The following is a 17130-nucleotide window of genomic DNA, read 5'->3' as shown; positions in this document are numbered from 1 at the left end:
GGCCGGGTGCTGCGCCTGAGCTGACATTGCATGCGACAGGTCGCTGCTGCGAACATGGGTTTGGCCACAGCGCGCACTGGACGGTAGACTGTGACTACCGATGAGCAGCGCTGCCGTTATTCAATGTAGGTGACTGCCAGCCTCTGCAACGAGACAACGGCCTGCTGGGTGAGCTGCTCACGGTGGAATCCATGGGCATGCCGCTCGTCAGTTACGCCCTCTGGTCCGTTTGACAGCAGCTAATGATAGACAATCGGAAAAGGACGTCGGTTAAGCATGGTCTGCTGTGCGTTCCGTAAGGCTTCTACGATACGCTCCGTGTTGCACCTCAGCTCTCGAAATAGCATAAGTTATGTGCGTGAACGCAGAAAGTGCACACAGCTGTGGCGTGCAAGATGAGCCACGATGGGCCACGAAAGTGACATCACCTTAGTGCATTAGCCCGGCCAGACCATGGCGCTCTGTTGGAACGCCAGACACACACGCAGGCTGAAACACGGCTCTACCAGCTCTCCTTGATGTGCACAATAGTACACAAACGTAATCTGCACGGGCTCAACACCTGCATGGGGATTGGCGTGGGACGCTGCCTCTCTTGACAAGCAGCTCTGCCCAAAGCATCACACTAGCGGCCGCGATAGTGTTACGAGAGGAATATAAGGATGAGGGCCGAATACTGGGATGTCAGCGCAGGTCTTCTCCGCTGACACAAGAAGCTCTGCACTTACTTATTGCTGCAGGAGATTCTCGCTGTTGACGTGTGGATGACCGTGCTACGGTAGGCTGATGTTGCTGTCTGCAACAATACTGGGCCACGCGAGTGACTCCCGGTTTTCCTCCTCAAACTTGACTTAGGACACAAGTCGCATAGGAAATATGCCCGTTGCACGATGACCAGGGTACGAGGATGAGGATACAATGTCTCGCTGTCGTTGGAGCTGGCCGTGCCCCCCTTCGGCTCTCATGCATCAACCGAGACTAAATTGAAGGTTCTAAACCATGTCCTTGCTGATCGTTGAGGGCTCAAAATGAAACCGAGCGTCATTGTCCTTTGTTGTTGTGGAAAGTCTCATGGGAGGGACTTCAACCACAGTCATTCCTTCATTGGGCTATGCCTCCTCAGTCATAAGCTGGGGAAGTAGAGTTCCGATGATACGAAGTGTGAGTGGACGGGCTCTAGTCGAGTGACTGTAGCATGAGCCTTTGGCCCGAGATGAGCTTGTCTTCTGGGCTTTGCCAAGCCCCGCGCGCTTCGCCAAACAATGGCAACTATCCAGTGTGGTGCGAAGATCGAGTCACGGGGTACACACGATGTTAGTCGCGATACCCACCTTCGTTTTCTTCAGGTCGTTTCTTTCCCCAAGTCCCGAGGACTGCCCAGTACGATACGTATTCAGACGCCGGGATATATCCGGCTATGGCTCGCCATGCTTCGTTGGATAGGTTCTACCACAGACACCCGGTCACCTGCTATGATGGGACAATACACGATGTGGCGCCCCTCAACATTTGATTGGATTTTGTAACATCATCGCTGGTCACGTTCCAGCCCTCAAGACGTCGGGCGTCCAATCCACAAATAACATTTATTGACCACCTCTCATGAGTGAGACAGTTTAGCCTGATATCTCAGACCGATTGTGGACTGCATTTCCTTACTGATTGCTACCAGTATATAAAGTCTCGCAGGCTCTCCAGGTGTGCGCCGACGGCCCGGTGCAACTCAGCCCTCCTGCGACAATGAAACAGCAACCATATCGCAGTTCCTACCTCTCATCGATGGGGGTAGGAGCAGCCCTACAGTCGGCACTCATATTCGCTGTCACTCTTGGACTCTCCCTTCTATTGCGCTACTTTAGTGGGCTCGATACCGACAGGGCCACAGGCCCTTGTCAGTTGCGATGGGGAGGCGTTACGGTTGAGGGCTACCTCGGTCCCAACAACGTCTGCCGCTATAGTATCCAGTATTCGAAGACAGTGCGATGGGGTGAGCCCCGCAGTGTTACGACGTAAGTGCAGACTTTCAAGGTAGAGACTTACATTGCAGTGGCAGAGACGGCTCTGGACTGCCGCCATCTTGCCCGCAGTCCGTGGTGTTCGGCTCCAGATTCCGAGGCCTGGGGGTTCCTGAGAGCGAAGATTGCAACTACATGCTCCTCTTTGTCCCTCAAAACGCCGATGCCAGCACCCCCATCTTCACCTGGATCCATGGTGGGAGCAACTGGATGGGCAGTGTCTCCATGCCGGGCTTGGACGGCTTCGCACTCGCTGGTAAGGGCCAGATCGTCGTCCTGCCTCAGTACCGTCTCGGTCTCCTCGGCATGATGCCTCCATCAATTCACCCTACATCTCTCGATCCCAACCTCGCTGTTCGTGACTTGGCCTTCATGCTGAAGACTATTCACGACAACATTGGCACCCAGGGCAACGCCGGCGCCATCACTATCAGCGGGCACAGCAGCGGTGCCGCCATGCTCCGCTCCCTCTGGCAGGTCCCCTCAGCCCCTGGGCTCTACCATCAGATTATCGTTCACTCGGATCCTAGCGTGTTCCCCACCTCCTCTATGGAACAGCACAAGGTCGTCCGCGATAAAGTTTACAGTTTCGACATGTTTAAAGGGTCCAGGACACTTCAATCGCTCAAGGAGTTGGACGTCGGCGCCTTCCAACACGCAATTGACCAGCTGATGGCTTGGTCTGGCTCCGTTAACACCCCGACCGACATCCTGAACCCCGTTTTCGGCACCATGACCATCCCATACGAGCCGACCCGCGCACTCCACGGCGATGGCTACCTCTCAGTCCGACCCCATGATGTCACCATGCTCATGTCGACGACAAAGGACGACGGTGGATACGTCGTCAGCAGCAACCACCACCAACCGCTGAGTGTGGCACTGGACTCGGACGATTTGTCTCCCTTCCTACGGGCACTGGCTGGGCGCTGCGCGAACGACCCAACAAGTCAACCCTTCATCTCAGAGGAGAAGTATAGGATCGAGTCCTACCCTGAGGGGCCTGATGTAGGCCGTTTGGCTTTGACCGATATCATCACCGACGGCGCTTTCCGCTGCGTCGGCCGCGATACGGCTTCACACTGGGCCAAGGCTGGTGGCAAGGCTTATGTTGTCGAGATCAACGACTCGGCCCCGTACCTCTGGAGTTCGATGGTCGGCAACGACTGGTGCATCGGCAGGGTCTGTCATGGCGTGAGTCAGCAAAGGCAAGCCAGTGCTGACCGCAGGACGACGTTCCCAACGTTCTCGGCTACGATAACGGTGCCACCCCTGGCCTCGGTGATGAGGTCTCTGACATCTGGTCGGCTTTCATCCAAGGAAGGAGCATCGGCGTCGACACCTACAAGCCCGATGCCAATCAGCAAAACACCAATGTCAAGGTCATCGGTGGTGGCGGCGGTGAGGCCCCCAACTGCCCGGCCGACTTCTGGGGCACTAAGTGCACCTGGGCATGGCAAAGAGAATGAGGCAGATAGCTCGAGTCGTGATCCTGCGTTCTACGCATTCAACTTTACTGCTACATGAAAACAAGTACAACGATTGCGCTGGCGCCGAAGAGCGTGAGCGATACCACGACTCGAGAAGAGGAACCATTGCCCGTTGGTTCTTTGGTCGTAGGCGAAGAGTGCTTTTCACCATAGATCCTCCCGGTTGTGGTCGCCTGAACAGGCACGGTGCTGAAGTTGTCCAGAGGAGAAGCAAACGTCGTCATGTTGAGCAGTTCGCCTTCGTTCTTGACCTCGCTGAAGCCGATGCATTGATTCTGCAAGTCCCACACACTGTACACAGTGCGCAGGAAGGGGAGACCCAGGAACGGAACACTCTTCCACGTGCCGTCTTCCACGACCGAAGAAAAGAGGGCGGTACAGTTTCCGTTCTCCTCTCGCATGATGAGGTCTTCCGCAGCCATGGAGAACATGGTCCCGTTCAGCGTGACACTGAAGTCCAGCTTAGCGTCGCAAGGGACACTCCAGAAGGTCTCGGGCTTGTACTTGGCGCTCGTACGGTTCCACTTCGCGGCGCCAGGGACAGTGCTCATCAGCCCGTCGACCATCGCGCTCGGAAGGCCGACGAAAGGTTGGTTCAGAGTGATCCCGATCAGGCGCTCGCCCCAGTTCCCGTCCGAAAGTGGCCACATGTACGAGGCTCCCACGTCCACGGGCTTCGCACGACGGACGAGATCCACGTTGGCGGTCACATCGTTGAGGGTGAGATTGTCGAGCCTCACATTCCAGAGGCCGTCCGCTGTGATCCACTGAAGCTCGCCCTCCGTTTGCGCCTCGTCGATGCTTCCGAAGCTAACGCTGCCTATGTCTGGGGTGTGTGATACGTTCTACGACCATATCGGTCCCTGAATGGCGGCACGTCGCAAGAACAGACCAAAGAGAGGTTTCTTCCATGCCTTCCACAGCGGGTCGCTTTTATGACCCTCGGGACGGTACCACCCGAGGCCGAGGCTCGCCTGGTAGGACTCCTTTGTGGTTGTCTCAGGCGTATCTAGCCCTTTCGTTAGTGACTGTTCCTCGCACTAAGGAAAGACTCACAAAGTAGCGCGCTGTTCACATTCCAATCGCCGACAGCGAGGTGGTCTGTTGCCGTTGATACGGTGACTTCTTCGGAAGACGTTTGAGACTTCATGACGGTTACGTTTCCTGTGGACCTGAAGGTGCTGCTCTTATCCGTGTTTAAAGCTCCTTGCGCCACCCTCGTAAGACCGTAAACCAAATCCAACGACGCCAACACGGTCTGCGGTGGCGAGCCGATCGAGATGATAATGCTGGGGGCAAACCAGGTAGACAAGCCGTCGATCGGTGTGCCACCCCCTCTGCCACCATCCTGGCGGTAAAACAAGGCGTGGCGGCTACCACTCACGACATCAGCCAGGATGAATGTGGAAGTTGGGAAGAGCATGTCGAGCAGGGCCATGAACCAGGCGCACTGGCTACCCATGCATGAGCGTATTAGTACCTCGTGCAAGCTGGTGGACCAAAGCCATGCAATCCGAGGAATCATGCGGAGCATGCCTGGGTTCCGACGGAATCGGCACCAGCCTCAGGAACGCGGGAGTATGCAACACAGAAACGCGCGCTGCAGGGCGGTGCGTGGATCGCCCGCCGAACATAGAGGAACCAGACCGACAGTGCACCGGCCTGAAGAACCTTGATCTTCGGCATGCGGCATTGAGATCGCTGCAAAGGCGAGCGCCAACACCTCGGGCAACATGCACGTTCAGGTTCGAAATTCATCGCCGCCGATCTATGGCGCAGATCCCGGGATTGGGCCGAACGGGATCTGCATGTGCGAATGCCGACCTAGCCGAGATATGGACGCTCTTGGCTCAAAACACCTGTGAGTGCCCATGCATTGCTCAATAGGGCAAGGAACGCTTACTGCTTGCGAAGCCCTGCCTGATTCATTATGCTTATCTCACTACTACGGGATCACAGTAATACGACTGAGAGTAAAGCTGTAGCTACGATTGCTGAGGACCACATTCTCGGCTGAGCACCACCGGTATCCTTGCTAGTCGCCTCGGCGAATTCGGCCCCCGTGGTTGTGATAGGCACCGATGAAAGCTGTGCAGGTGCCGCGTCCTTCCAGGAGCCGTTGTAGAGTCTGTCACCATCCTGCTCCAATGCTGCAAACGCAATCGACGGCGTAGCAAAGTCCCAGACGGAATACACGGTCCGCAGGAAGGCGAGACCCAGCCTGGCGTTGGCGCCCTCAGGCGTCTCAAAGAGCAGGGCAGCGCATTTGCCGCTGTCGGCAGCAACCACATCTCCATCGCTCGCCGGAACCTCCACCATCCAGTCAGCAGCGTCAAGGACGAAGTCCTTCCCGCCAAGACCGAAGGTCAGCTGGGCGCTGGTGTTGCACGGAAGAGTCCATCGCGTACCGGCTGAAACCCGTTGCGAGACGTTCCACTTGTTAGCTCCCTCGATACCGGCCATGAGGTTGTCGATAACGACCGGGGGCAACCAAATGCCCTCCATGGACGGCATTACACTGATCGCAGACTTGGGGAGTGACAGGGCACGCTCTTGTCCCGACATCTGCACCTTGCTGCACTCGATGAGCCACTCTCCATTGTCTGTCGTGTTGACGGAGACTTGGTGGGCATTGCCACCAAGCTCCGGGTCGGATGAACCGATACTGATGCTGCCAATGTTGTTCGTCTCGGGGGTAGGAGCGATCTCCCGACCACCTGCGCTCAGAACAGTGCTTGTCCACCCGGTTGCCTTTGTGCGCTTGAGGTACAGGCCGAGCTGTGGTTTCGTCCAGGACTTCCACACCGGATCAACGTGCTGTGACCGGTAGCCGAGTCCCAGACTCGCCGAGAACGGCGCGAGATCCCCGTACGAGTCGGTTGTTTCCAAGAACACTATCTTGTCAGCTGCAGAATGCTGGCCGGGGTAGTCGTAGCGGCGGACCTACGGAATGACGAGTTGTCACTTGACCAACCATCCAAAGCCAGTTTGTCGTTGACGACGTTAGCGTTCAAAGTTCGGTTCAAAAGTGGAAGGTTGTACTGGACGCTCTGGCCCTTGACCAGGGTTTGGGACTTGTTTGCTTGGAATGTGTAGTCTGCAAAGGCAGGCGCTTTCACATCCTCAACAAGGGTGTCACCGCTGAGGAAGTCTAGAGACGCCCGCACATTCACACCTGGTGTTCCGATAGTGAGATTCACGACCGGTATGTAGTGCGTCGTGTAGGCCGCGAGGGTCGCGTTGTTGTCCGTGCTGTCGGCGCGTTTCCCCAGACTTATAGGGTAAGTGCTGCCGGAGACGATGCCGGCTAGGAGAAAGGTCGAGAGGATCATCGTAGAGTCGACTGGTGACTGGCAACATGCTGAAGTGGTCTGGGTCTTATACTGCAGCGACCCCTCACTTGAGTGCATGACGGCCCGCCAGCCGGGCCGGCATGGACAGCGGTAAGTCGACCTCCAGCCGCCCTGCTGTCCGTCATGTGACGGAGTATGTAACGATCATTCAGAAGTGGTCGTCCGCGTTCGGAAGCAATTGAATGGTGTGTCTCAAGCTTCAAACCGCACACAATTGAGAATCGCTGTGCCGTGCCTTGATTCCAAACCCGTCAGTGTGACCTGATCACATGCATTCGACACCTGTGCAAGCACTATTTGGCTCGGGCACAGCTCTTGGTACCTCTGCACAGGATTTTTTAGGTGGACGAGGCGGTGGCCGGGGCCAAAACTCGCCGTCGGGGTCTAGCAGATCTTCTCCACGGGTGTCTCTCATTGAGCCCCACCTCCCCGTTCACGTTCTGTGCCTTAGACACACTCCGGCTGTGCACTACTGAAGACTTGGCACTCGTAATCGTGTTGCTGACGTTCGTCGGTGCAAGTTTGTGGCTCCTCACTACCACCCTTCAGTTCCTGTGGGCTATCTGTGGTAGATTGCTGAGCCCTTCCAGCTGATGATACCACTCTCACACACTCACTCGCCTTCCCTTTTCAGTCCCGTCGACTTTCATCAGTTCCTCGGTCGCCAATTCGCTGAGTGGGAGCTACGCATGGAGAGCAGCGGTTTATCTCATTCGAGTGCAAGGGTAATTAACCCCGTGTTGGTGTATGTGGAAGTACCGACCCAGGCTTGCCGGTCTATTGGGGGCCAGTTCTCGCCAATCTCTGGTGAGCTCATGAATGCTTTCGAAATCGATGGGCGATCCGCCCCAACAAGCACACTCAGCCGATAACGGCTATCAAAAGCTGGTCTAGTGAGCATCTCATCTCCCGCTCGTGTGACAACTGTTCGCTTCCAAGCTAACCTAGGAAGGGGCCAGCGCCATGGATTGATTACTCATCTTTGCTTATGATCTTGGAGTTGGACGCCTGATCCTGCCAAAGCGACTGCTCGCCCTCCCTGGGGAACCTCGCAGCTAGTGCATGCGCTTTCAATAGTGGAGGTTGACTCATCTCAACTCAGCTCTCCGCAGACTAGCCTTAGCGGGTCACCCGCAGCAAAGAGTGATTCCGAGGTAATGATGGCTGTGAAGGGGGGGCAACGGTCTATAAGAAAGCCTCCCGAAGCGCCGCAATCCCTCCCCCTCAATCGCCTCTTTCCACGCCCGCCCCTCTTCCTCTCCTCCAGATCTTACAATGAGCTACTACTACGGCCGACCCAAGAAGGCCAAGGCTGACCCACCAGTCTTCAAACCTGAGCTCTACGAGAAGACCGACGCAATTGCCTCCGATCTCAGCCAGAAGTTCAAAAGCTGTCGCAAGCCTTTCGCGTCTTCAGGTGTCATCCCTCTCAAGGACACTCTGAAGGATCTGCGCTTGTTTTACAAGAATGATACTGAGATTTCAAGGTGAGCTTCGTTTCCAACCCTGGCTGACACTAAAGCGCCACCCTTCCCTTGGACAACCTGGCCTCCGAAACCGTCTGGAAGGCAGGCGCGCCCTCCAAGTTCGGGCACGACAACACCGACGTCTACGACGAGTCTTACCGGAAGGCCACAGAAATTCGCCTCCCCGACTTTGCTCTCTCCGCTGATCCTCTGTTGGTCGGCAATGTCCTCCGCCAAATTGAACACCTCATGGGCACCACCAAGCACCTGCGTGCCGAGCCCTACAAGCTCAACGCATATGGCCCCGGTGGGTTGTTCAAGGCCCACCGCGACACGCCCAAGTCTAACGACCACGTGGGCACTATCACCATGTGTCTTCCCTCCACCTTCACCGGAGGTGACCTTGTCGTTCGTCATGCGGGCGTCACCTGTCGCAGCGACTGGAGCAACCTGAAGGACGAGATCGGCTGGATGTTCCTGTACTCCGACTGCGAGCATGAAGTCCTGTCGGTGGAGAGCGGAACTCGCATTACGATTGCCTACGACGTCTTTGCTGCCGACAAGCAGCAGAACTACTCCGAAGATGGAGCTCTCAAGGCTCTCGAGCAGGCCTTGAAGGAGGCGTACGCCGACAAGGACTTCCTCCCGGAAGGGGGATGGGTCGGCCTGGGTCTGAAGCACTCTTACCCGCTTGAGAAGTTCAAGCCCAAGGTTACTCAACAGGTTGGCGACCATCTCAAGGGGTCGGACAACACCTGGTACCAAGCAGTGAAGCACCTCGGCCTTGAGCACAAGTTTGTCGGCATCTACGACATGGACTCCATATTCTACTACAGAGCGGGACAGAATGAGGGCTACTACAAGTTCGCTGACCGCTTCCTGACGACTTACAACACCTTCCACCGCATGACAAATGCTATGGTCGGCGACGGTTACGACGGCGACTATTGGCAAAATTACAACTTCGCCGAGGAGCACATTGCGTGGCTCACTGAGCCCGAGGCATACGGCGGAAAGAACCACTACGCCCGCTACGGCAACGAGGTGAGTTACTGGGCGACTGCGATGAGCTGACAAACAGTGGTCCTCGGCTGTGTGCTACGTCGCCCTCGGCTTGACCGTCAAGTTCCCTCCCCCCGCCGAGCGCGTCTCGGTCGAAGGGCAGTGAATATTCTTTAGTTATTCCGATTTGTGCCACTTTGTAGCCGTGTTCATGTATCCGTAGCATGTGCAAGTTGAGCGGAGCACAGGAGAACTCAGGAAGCACTGAAGATGTCTTGTGAACTCGTGCGGCCGTTTGCTGGGTGTCCGCAGTAGTGATCCGCCCGCGCCCGATGTTCCCCTTCGACGCGTCCAGAAAGGCTGACGGGGCGTTCGAGCAGGTGAACAGGATTTTTGAAAAGTCCGTTGGCTTTTGGCGCCGATGATTTTTGGCGCTCAAAAATCGCCCTTCCTCATCAGCTTCGGCGACGACGATTTGCAGTTTCAACCTTTCTCACGGTTGCACCTCCACCATCTTGGTCGATCCACGTTCGCTAAGGCGCCTTACATAGCATGTCCAAACGAGCCTCGCATGCATCCGCAGAAGGGCCAAAACCCAGCTGTCCATGGCCTGCATGTCGGAGCGATGCATGTATCTGCCCTAGTGTAGATTTCGCGATGCGCCGCTGATTCAGTCATCGCGAAACCAGCCGACGCACAGTTGCATCGGTCAAGCCTGGAATTGGTGGATGCATGTATCAGACAGCTCAGTTGAGTGATCGTAAGTAAACGCGTCACCAGTTCCCCACCGCATGGAATAATCGTGGAGTTCATAAGTCTGAGCTGCTGGACAGTTCTACGGGCTAATGTTGGCCACGGTCGCCTCGCCGGCTCCGGGCGTGATATGGACATGATGAAATGGTGTGGTGTGGAGAACAACAATGGAGAAAAGGTGGACGTATGGACTTTTGGTTTGTTTGGATGGTGGTTTTTGAGGTCGGCGGAGTGGCGCGCCGAGGCGCCTGCGCTGGCGAGCGGTCGCGCGAACCCTCGTTGCTTGGCAGAAAGGTGCACAACGATGAGCGCCTCGCGCGCTTAGTCAGACGAGGAGCTGGAGCACATCGGCGGGACACAGGCGAGGGGCGACGTCTTCTGCGCGTACGACAGGGATGTTCTGGTATCGTTCCTCTGCGGGCCGTTTGCGAGGTTGCCCTGTGTCTCGGGGTAGGCCAGGGAGGCCTTGGCGGTCGTGGCGCTGCCGACGAGACCCGTGACCGCGAGACGACTGCGAATGACCTCGACGCTCTTCTCCACCAGGCGGTCTGCACTCGGCTCGCAGTCTCCCAAGGGCCGGTTCTTGCTCGTGAAGACGTACTCGTCCGGGTCGACCAGGGGGCGAGCGGTAATTGCGTCGAGCTCGCGGGCGATGATGTGGCGACAGAAGTAACCCAGGTTCAGGTCGTTGCGGTCCTGGAGTCAGCTGGAAATGAGCAGGTTCAGACAGCACGTACGTAGCCGAACGGCTGCTCAATCTCCTCAGCGATGGAGGCATAGCCGATGATAATGTAGCCGACAATGACGGTGCTGTGGATGAGCTATAGCCGAAAACATGCCAACTCACGCCGGAATGCTGATGTATCCGAAACCTCCTCCATAGATCTGGAAGGGGAGCGCGAGGCAGTAGATCCAGCTGATCTCCCAGATGTGGGCGTTGAACGACCAGGGAATGGGAGTGGTGAGAATGCGCTCGAGAGTCGCCAAGGCCTCGTTCAGCTGGTTCAGACAGAGGTTGAGCTGGTTGATGGTAGGGACACCGATGACCTTGCGCTTCTCCATCGTCGCAACCCAGCTCGACATGAACATCGTGATCTCGAGAGGGATGTTATTGCAGCCGAACGGCATCGGGGCAGTCTCGACGCGCTGCGCTTGCCGCGCCTTCTCCTCGTCGGCGACCTTGTTCTTCTTGTGGAACCTGAACAGGGAACTCCAATCGAATCCGGGAGCATCGTCGGCGGGTCGTAGATACCCCGGAGTCTCGGGAGAGACGTAGGTAGGCTCCTTGCTCAGAGTGCTCATCGGCCGGGTGTGGTACCCCGGGTGGTTGGAGCTGAGTGAAGGCAAATCAGGCTGGATGGTGGCGTTGCCCATGGCCATACCGGACGGGAGGTCGAGGCTGGGAATGAAGTTGACTAGATGGAAGAGGTCCTCATAGTAGATGCCCTCCTCTCCTCGAAGGTAATGCTTGACCGAGACGGCAAAGGCGAGAGCAAGCTGTACGATTGTTTTCTTCTCAATGACTGCGCGGGCCTCGTCCTGAGCCTTCGCTTGAGGGTCCGACGGAGGGTTGCCTGACATGCTGTCGGGGCAGTGGAACCAGACCGTGCGGGCCCAGTTGCGCGACGCAAGGATGATCAGAGCCCACATCCTGCGCCCTTCTTGGTACCGCTCGTACGCCGATGAAGTGCGGTAGCTGAGGGTGAGACCGAGCAAGACACCTGCGCACATGTCAGCCAAAACATGAAACACAGACGTTTGGGCCTTCCGCAGCCGCCGTGGGTCCCGGACCGTGGAGCGCCACATTCCACGCCCTCCAGCATCACTCTGCCGCGTCTTCACGATATCACTTACCGAGCACCTGCGAGTGTCAGCTGCCGCATGCAAAGCTTACGCACAGTGATCATGGTTGTGGGGATGCCCAGGTCCGCCTTCGTCTTCTCGGAAACGAGAACCACCATGGCTGCCCATCCTCCGAGGAAGACGAGCATATGCCAGATGCGGAACAGGGCGGTGGCTCGGAGTGCATTGAAAAAGTAGATTGCAAACTTGTGCGGGCGATGACGGAGTGGGTTGAGGTCCCTCCTCTGGACGAAGTGGACTCCGTCGATAGAGGTGGGTCTGCTTGGGAACGGGGAAGCCATGGAGTAGCGACGGCCTTGACTTTGAGAAGTGGTGGTTCGTTCTGGCGGAGCTGGGGGTGGGGTGACAAAGCAGTGAAAGTCTCGAGTAGTGGTCGAATGATGACATTCGGTAGTCTTAAAGGAGTGCGCCGCACGGGGAGCGGTAGGCGGGGATAGCGACGCGAACGAGAAGGAAGCAAAGGGTGACGTGCCAAGAGGGGGAAGGGTCGATAGGAGACGCATAATGGCGGAGGGGATTGGGAAGGGGTCAGCGCAAAAGGTGAGTGGTGAGTGATCAGAGAGGTCAATGCGCGCGTTCCAGACGTTGCATGTCATGCGCTAGGCTGTGGACGGCAGGGCTGAAATAAGCACGGGTGGTCGGCCAGGTGCGCCATACGGTCGTGCATCGCACTGCATGGGCGTGCACATGCCCGCATGGCGGCCGGAACACTCCAGGTGCATGGCTCGGCGTTCACTAGGTTGCTCGCCGGGATAGTCTGTGGGGGGCGCAGTGCGCCATGGATGGCGTTTCATACTCCTCACTGCCGGGAGAACGCTGGCGCGCTGGCACCGGACAGCCACTTTTGGCCCGGGGCGCGACAGTGGTTCGGAGTGCGTATGCTGCGACGCCAGGGCGCGGTGCAGGTGCTGCACAATGTATCGTGTTGCAATACGATGTGTGCCTCGCTTGAAGCACACCGCTTCACACTCTACTGGTGGGAGCGAGCACGGGTGTGGTAAAGCTCTGCTGATGGCTGTGCAGTGGCTTCAGCGCCGCCAGGGGGGTCCACCGCAGCCTGCATGCGAGGATGCGGAACAACGAGGAGTCAGGTGCGCTCCATGCACGCCATGCACGGCGCACACAACGGACGGCATGTAGGGGTATCGAGAGACTTAAGCATAGATCGTCGCGACGCCACCTGAAGCAACAAGCGATCGGATCATCTCCGGGAGAACAACTCGCCAGGATCGCCCCGATGTTCATGGACCTTTCGGCGCAGCATTGCTGCGCGTGGCGTCGTCGGCTGGTCCAGGCTCTTCTGCTGCCCATGATGCAACGAACCGCAAGGCAGCATATGTGATCCCGAGCGCGTGACATTGTGCGCCCGACCCCTAGTACCTGAGGGGCGCAACTGAATGCGGAGTACGCGGAGCAACTGGTTGGCGGCGGGTGACTCATCTTTCTTCCTCACCTCCACATATCACACACAGGCGCATGGGCGCCGCTGGTTGTTCCGCAGCGGCCACAGCCTCAGATATCGTGACAAGGCAGATGACTTCTTCCACTCTTCCCTGTCTTCCTCGTTGTCCGTTGATCGACCCGTACTGGCATTACTCTTGTGCGCATTCTCTGCAATCCTGGCATTCGGTCACTCTCGACACTGTCACACCTCTCTGCCCCCCCTGCAACTTCCCCGTCGTAGCGTACCCTCGGTATGTCCGCGGCGAAGAGACGGCGCCGCTCTCTCAACTCGAAGTACGATGGTCTTCTCAAGTCGGGTCATTCCCTAGTCACTAACTCTCACTCCCTTGTACTCACACCCTCCCTTATCCCCGACAGATCGCGAGTTCAAGCCAGCAGCACCCGCGTGCGACGCGATCGTCTCCGTAGCCGCCAGAAGTTGTGGGACGATCTAGGCTTCGGGCCAGTGGACGTCGAAACGCAAGAAGCGCCCGCTGCGCCTACTCTGGTATGCATGCAGCTGTCACAGGTCACTCTGCTCCATCTTTGCTAATGACCCAGACAGATTGTCGATATCAGGACTTGGTGTGGCCAGCCCGTGCTGACACCTTTGCGATCCCACCTTCCTCGCCACCCACTGATAATCTTGGCACCCACAGTCAACTTCAACCTTCACCTCGATGGGCTGACGGTTCCACTTTCACTTCTGAATGGCCCTTCGAGCCTCAGCTTGAGCCCACCCCGGAGCCGAGAGCATCAGCGGTGGATCTGGAGGAAAGTGCCCGTCGGTTGTCGTGCCCTCCCCAACCAGCGCCGATCCAACTGCTCTGGACACCACACGGTATCATTAGTTGCAACGGCGAGCCGGTCGAGCTGTACTACCCACCCAATATGAACAGCTCCACCATGGCCACATCCTGGCCATCCAACATTGAACAGGAAGTGCCCCAGAATGTCAACATCCTGCATCCCGACAGCGGAAGACCGCATCCTGAGCCTTGGGCACACCCGACTTCCGTTCATGACGAAACCAGGGTCTCGGACGGAAGTGCCATGCGAGACACCGGCGTTCCGCAGGCAATGATGAGTTCAAGACGGTTTCTCCAGCCTCCGCAACAAGATGACCCGCCGCCCCGACACATCCCGAGAGACGACCTGTCTGATTCCCTCGACTCTCTCACCTTCGATGAGCCAGATCCAAGTGCTGTTGGGAATGTCTCCCAGTTGGCTCTCGATCTCGACGAGAAACCGGGAGATTTCGATGACATTGAGGAGGGACTGGTGCCGGTGTTCGATGGTCGCAGTGCACACAGTGAGCAACCTGATAGTCACAGCGCAGCGGAGGGTGATGTGCTTGACGCCAAATTGTTGTCAGACTCGGCAACTCGAATCAACGTCAATGAATCGACAGCCATCAATGAAGACCCCATTTCAGGTGCCGTGCAGCGGCCCGAGCTCGACTACGGCCGTCATCGCTCAAGCCTCAGGCTACCCGACAAGTACGAGAGCTCCCAGTATCCTGCTGAAGTCGATGTCGAGAAAGGGGGGATTACCTCCAGCAAGCAGTCAAGAGTCCGTCTGGAACCTCTACTGAGTCGTCTCGTGCAAGCCCGCTCTCAGCTAACAATGGAGTCTCCTAGATCCAGCTCTCAAAGCGGGACTCTGCGTCCCCCGCCCCGTGCGAACCGAACGCCCTATGCTCCTCGTAAGATGACCCCAAAGCACACGTTACGTTCCCAAGCCCCTGCGCCGCACACGCCCACGCTTCGCCCCAGAAAGCCACCAGTCAACCACCGACTGCGAGCGCCCGATCGACGTGACCAAGAGTCAGTCCAGCTCTTGCAGAAAGCACCCAGCCCACCACCGCCAAACGCCAACACTGACTCCTCGCCGCTCCAGAAGTCAACCTCACCACAACCACTCGAACCCTCACAGCAAAATATCAGCGACGGCAAGGAAACGGTGGATTACGGCTCTGAAGACGAGTTGCTGCTCCAGCCAGACGCCCCCGCTGAGAGGCTGGCCATGGCAACTGAGATCATGTCCAGTATCGGCGGTTTGGGGGGTCGACAGACCAGTGTCGGGCCAAGTCGAGTGGTGAGCATCAGCACGGAGAAAGTAGATCGACGAGGAAACCAGCTGACATGCAGACTCCAACCTTACCGCCTGGAGCGACTACAACTCCGTATCACAAACCGGGGCTACATACGTTATCACAGACCATCTTCAAGCGGCGCCCAGAGGCTTGGGCAAACCTGACATACCTACAGCAGCCTGGGACGAATAGTCTGGACCCTAAAACGCCGGCGCCGCCAACGCCCACGATCGCCCCTGTCGACGTATGGCTAAGCGTCGGTGGAATAGATGAAGGCGACAAGCGGCTGGAGAGCATCGGCGAGGTGCCGGAGCTGGAGGAGATCGAGGTCGACGAGGAGGAGTCTGAGTCTGACGAGGTGAGCTCGACTTCGACTTCTGCCCAGACAGCTGACATCACAGAAAGCGCCCGACACCGACGTGGCCGAGTCGATCCGGTCATTCACGCCATCGCAGGAAAAGCCGCGCAAACGAAAGAAGAAGAAGCAGGTGCGCTTCAACCTGGACCACGAAGAGTTCTTCTACGAGCCCGAGCCGGATGCTAGGAGGATCCTCGGGCTGCTGAAGCCTCGACTGGACGACGAGCACGACGTCGGACTCGCAACGGCCGTGTACCAGATCGGTGGCGGAACGAAGTCTTCGCAGCAGCAACAAAACAGCGAGGCAGCCAAGGTGGCCAAGGAGAGGGAAGCAAGCCTATCACCCGCTTCTCCGGAGTCACCCGCATCACCCGCACCATGCGCTTCGTCACCTTCCCCGGCCCCGGCTTCGCCAGCACCAGCTTCTCCGGTCCCTCAAGCCGGAACCCAGACCGTGCCGGAAGACGATAAGAATGGCATCGGCTTCACAATCTACCGCGACGGGTATTAGTGTATGTACTTCTTGTACGTTCTTAAATGTACGTGTGTGATATAGATACAACAGTTCTGGCTACTGCACGCTACGCTGGCATTCTACTCGTCGTCCTTCTTCCCTGCTGTCGCTGCGGCCCCGCGACGCATGACCACGCCGCGCCCCTTGCGCTCCGGCTCGACGTGCACCTTCTTCGGCACCTGGACGTTGAAGCCGTCGACGACGAGGTCGTGGTAGTTCTCGAGCACGAGCGCCATGTCTTTGAGCTCGACGCGGGAGGACTTGCGGTGCGCCGCGAGGCGGATCGCGTCCTTCGTTGCCGTGTCCACGAGCGAGTCGAGGATCTCGCCAAACACCTGTTCGTCAGTTTCGGCGCAGCTCAACGCAACTCACGTCATCCATGCCCAGCTCGAGCTGCAGGTGGGGCGCCGTCTCCTTCATGTACTCCCTGAGTTTCCTCTTCCGTCTCGGTCCCTCCGGCTCTGGGGGGATGACCTTTGGCGGGGAGGGCTGTCGGACGGGTGCGGGAGGAGGAGGGGCGGGCGCGGGCTGTGCCGTAGGTGTGGGCGGCGCCGAGGTCGTAGGCGACGCCTGGCCCGAGGCGGGCTGCGCCGCGCGCGCGGCATTTGCCTGCGATCGGCGCTGATAGAAGGTGTAGCTGGACAGGAAGCGCTGCTTGAGCCCGGGCTCGGTCTCGAAGCGCCTGTTCCGCGCATCGTTAGTGAGCGAAATCTGGTCCCGCACCTCCTGCACCGTCATGCTGGGCGCTGCTGGCGGCCGCGGCGGGGGCGGGGCCGGA

General features: G+C 57.9%; 6 protein-coding genes across 6 annotated transcripts; 3 read left to right on the top strand and 3 right to left on the bottom strand.

Moving 5' to 3' along the window:
• Positions 1-1740: 1740 nt before the first annotated feature.
• Positions 1741-4344, top strand: A1Q1_05953 (uncharacterized protein; the record flags this gene model as incomplete). The annotated part of the gene is made up of 4 exons (XM_014321162.1): positions 1741-2009; positions 2054-3197; positions 3245-3456; positions 3636-4344. The coding sequence occupies 4 exons, from the start codon at positions 1741-1743 to the stop codon at positions 4342-4344; spliced, it is 2334 nt and encodes a 777-aa protein (XP_014176637.1).
• A 6-nt stretch (positions 4345-4350) lies between these two features.
• A1Q1_05952 (uncharacterized protein) lies at positions 4351-4928 on the bottom strand (the record flags this gene model as incomplete). Its single annotated transcript, XM_014321161.1, has 2 exons — positions 4351-4514; positions 4562-4928. 2 exons carry the CDS (start codon positions 4926-4928, stop codon positions 4351-4353), a joined length of 531 nt encoding a protein of 176 aa, XP_014176636.1.
• A 530-nt stretch (positions 4929-5458) lies between these two features.
• Positions 5459-6837, bottom strand: A1Q1_05951 (endopeptidase; the record flags this gene model as incomplete). The annotated part of the gene is made up of 2 exons (XM_014321160.1): positions 5459-6399; positions 6453-6837. 2 exons carry the CDS (start codon positions 6835-6837, stop codon positions 5459-5461), a joined length of 1326 nt encoding a protein of 441 aa, XP_014176635.1.
• Positions 6838-8133: 1296 nt separating this feature from the next.
• Positions 8134-9492, top strand: A1Q1_05950 (uncharacterized protein; the record flags this gene model as incomplete). The annotated part of the gene is made up of 3 exons (XM_014321159.1): positions 8134-8315; positions 8381-9368; positions 9406-9492. 3 exons carry the CDS (start codon positions 8134-8136, stop codon positions 9490-9492), a joined length of 1257 nt encoding a protein of 418 aa, XP_014176634.1.
• Positions 9493-10400: 908 nt separating this feature from the next.
• Positions 10401-12445, bottom strand: A1Q1_05949 (uncharacterized protein; the record flags this gene model as incomplete). The annotated part of the gene is made up of 4 exons (XM_014321158.1): positions 10401-10775; positions 10817-10889; positions 10927-11800; positions 11974-12445. The coding sequence occupies 4 exons, from the start codon at positions 12443-12445 to the stop codon at positions 10401-10403; spliced, it is 1794 nt and encodes a 597-aa protein (XP_014176633.1).
• A 1193-nt stretch (positions 12446-13638) lies between these two features.
• Positions 13639-16349, top strand: A1Q1_05948 (uncharacterized protein; the record flags this gene model as incomplete). Its single annotated transcript, XM_014321157.1, has 4 exons — positions 13639-13893; positions 13947-15482; positions 15536-15838; positions 15882-16349. The coding sequence occupies 4 exons, from the start codon at positions 13639-13641 to the stop codon at positions 16347-16349; spliced, it is 2562 nt and encodes an 853-aa protein (XP_014176632.1).
• Between the last annotated feature and the right edge of the window lie 781 nt (positions 16350-17130).

Source organism: Trichosporon asahii, assembly GCF_000293215.1.
Source record: "Trichosporon asahii var. asahii CBS 2479 unplaced genomic scaffold scaffold00075, whole genome shotgun sequence".
Taxonomy (NCBI): domain Eukaryota; kingdom Fungi; phylum Basidiomycota; class Tremellomycetes; order Trichosporonales; family Trichosporonaceae; genus Trichosporon; species Trichosporon asahii.
This window is presented reverse-complemented; position numbering and strand designations above follow the sequence as displayed.